A 12625-nucleotide genomic window follows, 5' to 3' on the forward strand; every position below is an offset into this window, starting at 1 on the left:
CAGTAATTCTTCAAATCAACATACCTGGAGAGGTCTCTCTCCAATCAAATCCAAGGCAGTTTCATATGATTCATAAGCTTAGATGAAACATTGGTGCAAAATTGTATTCCAAAGTTGAAGTAACAATCAATAAGTATTCTATATGGGAGGGGAAAAAACACTCATATTCAATGGAAAGATTAAGATTGCATTATGATTCTGATAAAACTGTCACTGTAAATCTTTTAAAGTCCAATAAAAGTACAATATGGTCATATAACACACTGCTTCTCAACTGTTTGAAACAATAGTTGAAATGGAAATCTCTAACATCATCACACAAGAAAGAGTCATTGCATAAATCCTTCAACTAACACTTTCAACTTTTGTAATGGGCAAACTGATTTAACTACAGATAAAATCAGTGGATAAATCTCAGGGATTGTTCACATTTTCCTCCTTCCTAATTTGACATCCTGGTTTGAAGCCAGGATTTCAAAGTGAGTGAGGATATCATTGGCACTGTGACTGAGTTACCAAATACTTTGTAGGGTTGAATACTGGTTAATATTTGATGTGATAAAATGAGCTGGAAGGCCCCTGGAGTAAGTGAATGAAGCTGAAAAGTGATTATATTGAAACATAAAATGAACTTTTTGCAATAAAATGTCCTCCTTTCTATTTTGTATCACGGTTATCCAACAGTTTTTATATGTATCATACCTCTACTACACCTTTTACGTTTGCTTTGCCTGACTTTTGACCCCCTTTTCCAATTTTAAAACCTTATTATGTGCCTTTTTCTTCCTTTCCATATTTCTGTCTCTTTCACTGTCAATCTTGTTTTTATGCTCTTTCAGTGAAGAAAACAAATATTATAATTTGATTGAAGAATTTTCTCTGCTCTTTCCGGTACTGGTGTTCATTATTCCATTGTAATGTGAGTGATGACATCTATCACAAAACTAGCTATTATAGCATCCAATTTTTTTTTTTTTTGCCATGTGACACAAAATCTATTGTTATCAAAAACAAATAAGTAGTTTACCTTACCTGAGAACCTAAAGACATAATGATCTGGTATGCACTTTGAATGTTCAGCAATATCTGGTAATCTCAAGTCACACCAGTTCACAGGTAACTGCTTCCCATTTGGCAACCTCACATGACCAAATGTAGCACTGAAAAGAAAATGACCTAGTATTTGCTTTGTTTTCATACAGAATGTAATAGCTTTAGAGAGAGATTCCACAAAGAACAAACCAATCTCTTCACATAAACAAACATGGAGAATTACTAACTGAGCAGCAGCTGGAATCACTTATCTTCAAGTTGAATAGACATAACAGAAGTCTTGCAACATTTTCCTTACTTTCTGGTACTGGCAAGACATCTCAGTGACAAAACAAAAAATGAAATTACTTTTACTATAAAATTATGAGAGAGAATTTCTTGCAAGTACTTATCTTAGGAGGTGAAATATTTACTGGTCCCCTCATCCTGACAACAGGTGAGTATCTCTCATCCTGAGGGCAGAACAATCTGCCCTTCCATTTCAACCTATCCCAACCTACCCCCCCCCCCCCCCCCTCCTCCTCAAGTAATAAAGTACAGTTCTGAAAGGTAGGATAATATGCATATTTTTATATTTGTCTATCGGCTATACTAAACATTTGGCATCCAGAAAGTAAGTAGCAGCCAGGAAATTTGTCTCATGATTTTATAATTTTCTTGTGTGAATTTCTATTTTGACAAAGTTAGTTTTACTCTATTTCTAAGCATTATTTACTTTGTAAAACGTCCTGGAATATTTAAACTATGTGCTGGACTAGGATTCGAAACTGGAACCTTTGCCTTTCAGACACAAATGCTTTACCGACTGAGGTATACAGGGATGACTAAAGACCAGTCCTTATAGCTTTACTTCTGCCAGTACCTCTCTCCTAAATTTACAGGTTTCACAAAAGCTGGGATCACCATGCAACAGATGAAAATTGCTGTAATTAAAAACAGACAATTAAATTTCCTTTTGATAAAACAATAAATATCCTAAGTTTTCCTACTGGTAAGTTCAAATTAAGCGCATAAATATTCATTTTTTATTTATTTTCTTGATGTAAATATTAATTTCAAATGGTTCGATCTGCTATAATTCAGAAAATGTTGGAAAACAGTTTTCAAAAAACAGAAAGAAGATACGAAGCACAAAATTCCTACAAGACGGTATAGTGTGATCAATACTGAGGGCCAGAAGTTGAGTTAGGAATTTAACTTGGATAAAATGCAGACAGAACAAGCCAAAACAAATAGTCTACTGAATAGGCCATTAATTTGTGTGGCTTTGCAGAATCAAGTGTTACATATTTGAGTACATATTATGTACGGTAATTTAGGACAGACAATAGACCGCGTTCAGTGCTGGTGTGGAAGAACTGAATACAATGATGCTGATTTGATAATTTTAGAGAGTTCAGCCTGCTTCTTGAAATGATGAGCATAAATCTAAATTTGTAGCAGAAAAGGAATTGCATCACAATGGATGTGTGTAGTATCAAACTTATGCAAGACATTTGAAAATGGTAACAAGTCTAAAATATTTGAAAACGGCAAAAAGTCTAAAAAATAGACCAAAATGATGTTAAATCTTAGATCTTCTGCAGCTGTGTAGGTGCCAGAATATGCACGTTTGCTGTAAATAAGTGTCAGTTAGTAGTAATCTGTCACCTAAGAAGAATAATGGACTGAATATTGCATCAACAATAGTTAATACCACACACTGGCAAGGACAGTGACACAACTCAAAAATGTAATACCTGAGAAAACTTGACTTAAAAAACTAAAGATGCAATTTTTCAACTTGTGTCACTTTTCTTGCAGGGGTGCAATATGCTGTAAGAATAGGTATGACATGTATATCAGTTCTGAGGGTACAAAATTATTGTGTTACTTTATTTCACTTTTAAGTTCCTGTTTCCTTTCTAGTTGTGTATGGAATGTAATTTAACCAAACCTCAGGATCTTGCAGTGTTAGTGAGTCTATAGGATAAAAAAGAAAATAATCTTCAATTGAGATTTTCCATGAAGAAATTATACTTAAGCAATTTGTCTAGGCAAAATATATACAGGGTGAGACACCTAAAACCGGTCACATGAATAAATAAGACACTTTTAATGATAGACAAAAACCTTTCAAACAAAAGCTGCTTAGCTTGAAGGAAGACAGTATGGTACTTATCATTTTTTGTAAGTGGTAGGGTAGAGGAGATATGATAGTCACCTTTTTATTTTAAATTGAGTGGCATGTTATATTATTTACCCCTTAATAACATATTTAAAAATGTGTACAATAATTATCTTATGTCAGATCATGGTTTTGATCTTTTACAAGTTCATTTGCAAACATGTCCAATGAGAATATGGTGAAATGTACAGTAAGTAATTTAATTACATCAGATAATGTTGTTACAACAACACGTGTTCAAAATGATGATCATCAGCAGTCACAGATGCTGTAAAATGAATGGATGTGGATGACAGAATTTCATTCAAGTTGATAGCAGTATAAGCTCATGAAACATTACATTTCATGTCTTCATGAGAAGCTGTAATTTCATTGGAAACTTGTTTCAATTTACCCTACAAGTAAAAGTCCAGAAGCATTTGGTTCAGTGAATTTGCAGGTCATTTTGTGTTGCCAGACTTAAATTGTGCAATATCTTAATTAAGGGCTTTATCAATTAATGAGGGGCATAATCTGATTTGCAAAAAAACTGCAGCAACAAAAGAACAGTGTCAAAGTACAGAACCTAGCAAGCACATGGGCAAAACTGTTGCTCGAAAACTGTGAATTTCTAAACTTTCAACGTCAATTATCTCATAAGTTAATTCGTTTCAGGTAATTCATTGTGTGTTCTCAGAAAGAGTGGGATAACTGCTTTGAAATGAATGGCAACCATACTTCAAATTCTGGTGCTTGGTCCAAAATGTTTTTCTACTGCATATCATAGTAAAACTTTTAACTAGCCATAGCTTTTAATGACTCATATTTCTAGCAGAACTAACTGCATCACTGAAATCAGCACATTCAATGTAACAAACTGGATAATAACTTCAAATAGAACTTCACCTACATAACACTTTGAAATATTTACGTGCACATTACATATTTCATGTGCAACTACATTGAAGAGCCAAAAAAGCTGGTACATCTGCCTAATATAGTGTAGGGCCCCCACGAGCATGCAGAAGTGCTGCAACATGACGTGGCATGGTCTTGACTAACATCTGAAGCAGCACTGGAGGGAACTGACACCATGAATCCTGCAGGGCTGTCCATAAATCCATAAGAGTACAACGGGGTGAAGATCTCTTCTGAACAGCATGTTGCAAGGCATCCCAGATATGCTCAATAATGTTCACGTCTGGGGAGTTCGGTGGTCAGCAAATGTGTTAAAACTCAGAACAATGTTCCTGGAGCCACTCTTTAGCAATTCTGGACGTGTGGGGTACAGAATTGTCCTGCTGGAATTGCCCACGTCCATCAGATTGCACAATGGACATGAATGGATGCAGGTGATCAGATAGGATGCTTACATACATGTCGCCTGTCAAGAGACATATCCAGATGTATCTGGGGTCCCATATCACTCCAGCTGCATGCCCCACACCATTACAATCTCCACCAGTTTGAACAATCCCCTGCTGACATGAAGGGTCCATGGATACATGAGGTTGTCTTCATACCCATACACATTCATCAGCTTGATACAGTTTGAAACAAGACTTGCCCAACCAGGCAACATGTTTCCAGTCATCAACAGTCCAAATTCATTGTTGATGGGCCCAGGTGAGGTGTAAAACTTTGTGTCATGGAGTCATCAAGGATAAACGACAGGATCTTCGGTGCCAAAAGCCCATATCAATGATGTTCAATGGTTCACACACTGACACTTGTTGATGGCCCAGCATTGAAATCTGCAGCAACTTGCAGAAGGGTTGCACTTCTGTCATGTTGAATGATTCCCTTCAGTTGTCATTGGTCCTGTTCTTGCAGGATCTTCTTCCAGCTGCAGTAATGTCAGAAATTTGATGTTTTATCGGATTCCTGATATTCACAGTACACTTGTGGAATGGTCATATGGGAAAATCCCCACTTCATCGCTGCCTCAGAGATGCTGTGTCCCATCATTCGTGTGCCAACTATAATACTGTATTCAAACTCACATAAATCTTGATAACCTGCCATTGTAGCAGCAGTAATCAATCCAACAATTGCAGCAGACACTTGTTGTCTTATAAAGCTTGTTGTCTTATAAAGGCATTGCTGACCATGGCGCCGTATTCTGCCTGTTTGCATTTCTCTGTATTTGAATACGCATACCTATAACAGTTCCTTTGGCACTTCAATGTATATTAAAAATGGAAAAAAAATCGGATAAAAATTTAGTTAATGAGAGGAGTACAAGACATAACAGGGGGAGAGTTTTCAACTTGCTACACCTCAACTCACAAGTATTTTTAGATAGCATAGCAGCTGCTATTTTTGCTTATTTCAATGTGTCTTTAGAGTCCTTCAGTATAGTCTCCCTGCTTTTCTATGACTGAATCCCAACATCTCAGCAGCTCTACTATTTAATCCAGGACACCACTTCTGTTCATTTGTAGAGTGGCTTGGGGAAGGGTGGTAGGTAGCTCTTCCATCCACACAAACGTTTTTTCAAGTTTGGCAACAAGTCACAGTCTGTTGGACTCATGTCTCGGCTGTAGGGAGGATGTGGCAACACTTTCAGTTTGTATTTGGACAGTTTTTGGGCTACAGAACTGCCAATATATGGAGAATGAGTGGCCCAACCTCGAGCACCTGAGGTTGGACTTGTGCATTTTGTAGTGCCTCTTTTGTGGGTCTATGGAACAAATAATTAATCTAATCTAATCTAACCTAATCTAAGAATTTTGGTGTTAATTCCACCATCTTCAACACCTGATATTTTAGGTACGAGTGTGGGAGAGTGAGAATGTTTCTACCGATCCACCTGTCTCTATGTCTAGGTCGGAATTTTGTTATTACACTCCTGGAAATTGAAATAAGAACACCGTGAATTCATTGTCCCAGGAAGGGGAAACTTTATTGACACATTCCTGGGGTCAGATACATCACATGATCACACTGACAGAACCACAGGCACATAGACACAGGCAACAGAGCATGCACAATGTCGGCACTAGTACAGTGTATATCCACCTTTCGCAGCAATGCAGGCTGCTATTCTCCCATGGAGACGATCGTAGAGATGCTGGATGTAGTCCTGCGGAACGGCTTACCATGCCATTTCCACCTGGCGCCTCAGTTGGACCAGCGTTCGTGCTGGACATGCAGACCGCGTGAGACGACGCTTCATCCAGTCCCAAACATGCTCAATGGGGGACAGATCCGGAGATCTTGCTGGCCAGGGTAGTTGACTTACACCTTCTAGAGCACGTTGGGTGGCACGGGATACATGCGGACGTGCATTGTCCTGTTGGAACAGCAAGTTCCCTTGCCAGTTTAGGAATGGCAGAACGATGGGTTCGATGACGGTTTGGATGTACCGTGCACTATTCAGTGTCCCCTCGACGATCACCAGTGGTGTACGGCCAGTGTAGGAGATCGCTCCCCACACCATGATGCCGGGTGTTGGCCCTGTGTGCCTCGGTCGTATGCAGTCCTGATTGTGGCGCTCACCTGCACGGCTCCAAACACGCATACGACCATCATTGGCACCAAGGCAGAAGCGACTCTCATCGCTGAAGACGACACGTCTCCATTCGTCCCTCCATTCACGCCTGTCGCGACACCACTGGAGGCGGGCTGCACGATGTTGGGGCGTGAGCGGAAGACGGCCTAACGGTGTGCGGGACCGTAGCCCAGCTTCATGGAGACGGTTGCGAATGGTCCTCGCCGATACCCCAGGAGCAACAGTGTCCCTAATTTGCTGGGAAGTGGCGGTGCGGTCCCCTACGGCACTGCGTAGGATCCTACGGTCTTGGCGTGCATCCGTACATCGCTGCGGTCCGGTCCCAGGTCGACGGGCACATGCACCTTCCGCCGACCACTGGCGACAACATCGATGTACTGTGGAGACCTCACGCCCCACGTGTTGAGCAATTCGGCGGTATGTCCACCCGGCCTCCCGCATGCCCATTATATGCCCTCGCTCAAAGTCCGTCAACTGCACATACGGTTCACGTCCACGCTGTCGCGGCATGCTACCAGTGTTAAAGACTGCGATGGAGCTCCGTATGCCACGGCAAACTGGCTGACACTGACGGCGGCGGTGCACAAATGCTGCGCAGCTAGCGCCATTCGACGGCCAACACCGCGGTTCCTGGTGTGTCCGCTGTGCCGTGCGTGTGATCATTGCTTGTACAGCCCTCTCGCAGTGTCCGGAGCAAGTATGGTGGGTCTGACACACCGGTGTCAATGTGTTCTTTTTTCCATTTCCAGGAGTGTAGAAGTCTGTAAGAGGGGTGAGTCACCAACGACAGAAGATGTGATGAAAATCCAAGGGATAACTATGTTGTATTCTTTGGTGTGTTAGTGTCTGTGTTGATTGTAAAAAAGACTAATGAACAATTGAATATAGATTTCTATGCACATTCATGTAATGAACTTGCTTCAGACTAAAGACTTTTATCTTACTTTATATCTTAGCTCTGCATGAGACAGGACGCATGTGATGTCCATTAATTATTGAACTTCACCAGCTGTGACAGTTGCGTATATGTACAGTGATCCAATATTGTCAATGTTTTTTATTCCAGTCTTTGATCGGTCTGTTTCCAGTAATCGTATTGAGTCCAATAAACAAATGGAAGAAAGTTGCAAGTGCAATGCAGTAAAAGATGTGAGAAATTAATAGTGGAGAAATCTGGAGAGAAGACCTCAACTTTTCGATTGAGAAGATTGGGTGTGGAGAATAAGCAGTTTTCAGACATGTACATCGTGCCGACGCCGACACAGTAAGCAGCCACTCACGCCTGCTACATTAGCCACTGCTCACCAGTGCTGACTCCGCATCTCTCACCGATGATGATGGTGAAACCAACATTAGACACTGCTGGCACCAGTGCTGCTCACAGGCGCTGATTACACATCCGCAGCAAGAATTCTACCATAAGTTACCGCTTAGGAAGTTATATGCCTATGGGATACGTGGAGCTGCCCACAAATGGTTTGAATCATATCTGTCGGACAGGTATCAGAAGGTGGAGATAAGCCATACAGCTAGGACATATTCAAGATTCGAGAGAGTTTTGTATGGAGTACCCCAGGGATCTGTATTAGGGCCATTACTGTTTTCATATTTATCAATGACCTACCAAGTCAACTATCTGAAGCAGAGGCAGTACTGTTTGCTGACGATACAGGTTTGTTTGTTAAAGCAAATAGTGAAGCCGACTTACAGGAAAAAGTAACATTAGCAACAGACGAAGCAGACAGATGGTTTAATGAAAACAGACTCATTGTGAATGCCAAAAAACAATGTGGATCAACTTCAGACATATTACAAATAAAATAAAAACTAACCTTACAGTAGAACTGGGTAAGTGTAAGATTGAACAAGCATCATACACTAAATTCTTGGGAGTATGGTTTGATGAACACTTAAGATGGGACAAGCATGTAATATCATTGAACAAAAAATTAAGTCAAACATGTTATATACTTAGAATGCTTAATAGCTCATGTAATATTAAACCAGTGTTATGTGTTTATTTCTCATTCATGCACAGTTTATTAAGATACGGTGTACAGTTTTGGGGGAACAACAGTCTAACAAAACATTCATTTAGACTACAAAAGAAGGCAGTCATAATAATAAAAGGTATAGGATATACAGACTCTTGTAGGCATGCTTTCAAAGAATTAAAAATCATGACACTACCATCCTTATACATATATGAAAGCGTATGTTTCTTAAAAGAACACGAGAAATTTTCTACATTAAACAGAGAATTTCACAACTACGAAACAAGAAATAGGAATGATTTCCACAGAGAAATTCATAAAACAGCTATGTATCACAAAAGTGTACTATACCAACCCAAAATCCTCCACAGTGCTCTCCCCAAAGAACAAAAAATAATACCAAAACTGCACAAATTTAAAAGAGAATTATAAAACATGTTATTGAGCAATAGTTTTTACAGTATTGAAGAGTTTATGAATCATTGACAATAAAAGTGCAGTTAATATTTCCCTGACATAATAAATATGTGTAATTGCTCACATTTAAATAATTGCTGTTTCTATGAAAGTGTGAAACAGTGTTAATGTAAGAATGGAAATAATCTTTGATGCGAGAATCACTAGCTTTTTTTTTTTTTTTTTTTTTTTTTTTTTGTATGTTGTTATCCTGCTTGTGTATTTTTATGTTAATGTTCTTATAGTTCTATTAAAATTGTAATGTCTAAGTGACAAGTAAATTCAATTATAAATTTTCATTTACATGTATTTTAAATTGTAATGTTTATTGACAAGTCCTATGTCATTTTGATGATGTACTACAAGGACGCTAATAAATTGAATTGAATTGAACTGTGGGGTGAACTTGTACTGTGTAATTGGTATAATTGAAATTAGTATTAGATGCTCACAAGAGCTAAAGTATATACAAGCATGGACAGTATACAACAAGTTGGGGAGATATCAGAACCAGCCATGGCTATGAGAATTGCTAAAGAAAGGCCTGACTGGTCTGAGTTGGTGAATTTGATCAAAACTTTAGATGATAAATTAGATGATCATTTCAATGCCCAAAATGAATTTTTAATGGTTTTAGAAAAGATTTAGATGATCATTCCAAAGCCCAGAAGAATTTTTTAATGCTTTTAGAAAATATTTAGACGATTTTTCAAAGCCCAGAATGAATTTTTTAATGCTTTTAGAAAAGATTTAGATGATCATTTCAAAGCCCAGAATGAATTTTTTAGTGCTTTTAGAAAAGATTTAGATGATGATTTCAAAGCTCAGAATGAATTCTTTAATGCTTTTAGAAAAGATTTAGACAATAATTGCAAGAAAAACCTAGACTTGATGAACTCAATAAATTCTAAATTGAATGCTCGAGGTGAGATGTTAAATAAAAACCCAGACTTAATAAACTCAGTGAATTCTAAATTAAAGGCTCAGAATGAAACTTTAAATATTCAAATGACAAATATAGGTTTGTTGCACATCAAAATCTAGTAATCGATGTGAAGGCATAGGTACTTTGGAACTTTCCAAATACAACCTTTTCAGTAATGAAGTGGCTCTAATATTTGAAAGTGCCTTCCCAAAAAGAATATATAAAACCCACACTAAAAAATCCACCAACAAGCCTTGGATTACCACTGGAATTATGATTTCTTGCAAAAGAAAGTGAGAGTTGTGCATCGCCTCAAAAAAATCAGATGACCCTAACCTTTTAAATAACTATAAAAAATACTGTAAAATATTGACCAAAGACATTCAGAAATCAAAAAGTATGTATCTGTGCTCAAAAATTAATAACTCCACTAATAAAATCAAAACTATAAGGGAAGTGATACGAAATGAGACTGGTGCAAATTACCCCAACAAGACACAAAATATTGCTCTCAACAATGAAGGTAAGCTAGTTCAAAATCAAGATATTGAAGCTAAAATCTTTAATGAGCACTTTTTAACTGTTGCTGAGAAAACAGCATGCAAAGGCTCTTCAGAAAAGGCAATAGAAACGCTGAAATAACTATTCCCTAACTCTGTAGACATGATATGTATGGCCCCCATGGCTCAGATCATATCTAGAAGACAGACAACAAAAAATAGTATTAGGTGTTAACAATCTACAAGTAGGAGAGGTAGAGTCTGATTGGGGAACAGTACATCATGGAGTTCCACAAGGGTCAATCCTTGGTCCCCTTCTATTTGTTATATATATTAATGACCCACCCCTGTCCTCAAACAGTGCTAGCAATATCACAATGTTTGCAGATGACACAAGTATAGAGACAGCCAGCAAAACCTCCACTGACGTAGATTTAAATGCCAACCAAGCACTTGCAACTGCTCTCAACTGGTTCACAGCAAATTCTCGAGCAATAAACCTCAGTAAAACAAATTACATACAGCTTCAATCCAGTTACATAAACCCAGAAGAGATTAACATTGCAAACGACACCCAACAGTTACAGAGCATTCAGTGCACAAAGTTCCTAGGCATTCACATAGATAACCGGCTCAACTGGGAATTCCACATACAGTAAACACTAAAAAAGCTTAGCTCAGCAACATTTGCCATCCGAATAATCACGAAAATTGGAGACATCAACGTATCAAAGTCTGCATATTTTAGCTACTTTCATTCAGTGACGTGCTATGGAATAATCTTTTGGGGCAACTCACCACTTTCAAAAAAAATTTTTGTAAGCCAGAAAAAAGTAGTCCGAATTACATGTAGTGTTCCTCCAAGAACCTCATGTAACAATCTTTTTAAACAGTTAAGTATATTAACCAATACCTCACAATATCTCCTCTCACTAATGGCTTTCACACTTCTCAGTTCCTCAGAATATGAAACAAATGAGGCATACCATCATTATAACACAAGACGGAAAGGTGATATGCACTGTTAATGGAAAAATCTCTCTCTGGTACAAAAAGGGGTAAATTACACAAGTACAAAAATCTTTAACGCACTCCCGAGTAATATAAAGTGTCTAAAAGAAAAGAAAATACTATTTTAAAAAATCTAAAGGAATTTCTACTGGAAAAATGTTTCTACTCTTTAGATGAATTCTTCAGCAGAGATAAATAATTTGAGTAGTAATTCAGGTTATTTCCTTTGTATTGTATCTGTATTGTTCTTTACCACTATTGTATTTTTGTATTGCATTGTTTATTATCTCAATTATATTACTGTATTGTACGAGTTTTGAATCATTCATCTACCATGTGCAATATACCAGTATGTATTGTATTGTATGATATCTATATTGTATCTGCTTTGACTCATTCCACATCCGTGCGTAATCACGCCATACTGGATCTATGGAATATGTATCTCAAATAAGTAATAACGCTATGTGATCTACCCATCCAATCTTCAGCATTCTTCTGTAGCACCACATTTCAAAAGCTTCTATTCTCTTCTTGTCCAAACTATTTATCATCCACGTTTCACTTCCATACATGGCTACACTCCATACAAATATTTTCAGAAATGACTTCCTGACACTTAAATCTATACTCAATGTTAACAAATTTCTCTTCTTCAGAAACACTTTCCTTGCCATTGCCAGTCTACATTCTATATTCTCTCTACACTGACCATTATAAGTTATTTTGCTACCAAAATAGCAAAATTCATTTATTACTTCAAGAATCTCATTTCCTAATCTAATTCCCTCAGCATCACCTGATTTAATTCAACTACATTCCATTATCCTCGTTTTGCTTTTGTTGATGTTCATCTTATATCCTCCTTTCGGGACACTGTCCATTCCATTCAACTGCTCTTCCAGGTCCTTTGCTGTCTCTGACATAATTACAATGTCATCAGCGAACCTCAAAGTTTTATTTCTTCTCCATGGATTTTAATTCCTACTCTGAATTCTTCTTTAGTTTCCTTTACTGCTTGCTCAA

The 12625-nt window shown here is 37.9% G+C and overlaps 1 protein-coding gene across 1 annotated transcript in view; it reads right to left on the reverse strand.

Annotated features, from left to right (window-relative positions):
* The window catches only part of LOC126484991 (putative phosphoenolpyruvate synthase), a 317801-nt gene that overhangs the window by 232924 nt on the left and 72252 nt on the right, over positions 1-12625 (reverse strand). The window contains exon 7 of the mRNA XM_050108598.1: positions 1033-1160. Coding sequence (XP_049964555.1) covers positions 1033-1160 — 128 coding nt within the window. The remainder of the gene's footprint in view (positions 1-1032; positions 1161-12625) is intronic.

The sequence above is a fragment of the Schistocerca serialis genome, chromosome 6 (assembly GCF_023864345.2).
Source record: "Schistocerca serialis cubense isolate TAMUIC-IGC-003099 chromosome 6, iqSchSeri2.2, whole genome shotgun sequence".
NCBI classification, from domain to species: domain Eukaryota; kingdom Metazoa; phylum Arthropoda; class Insecta; order Orthoptera; family Acrididae; genus Schistocerca; species Schistocerca serialis.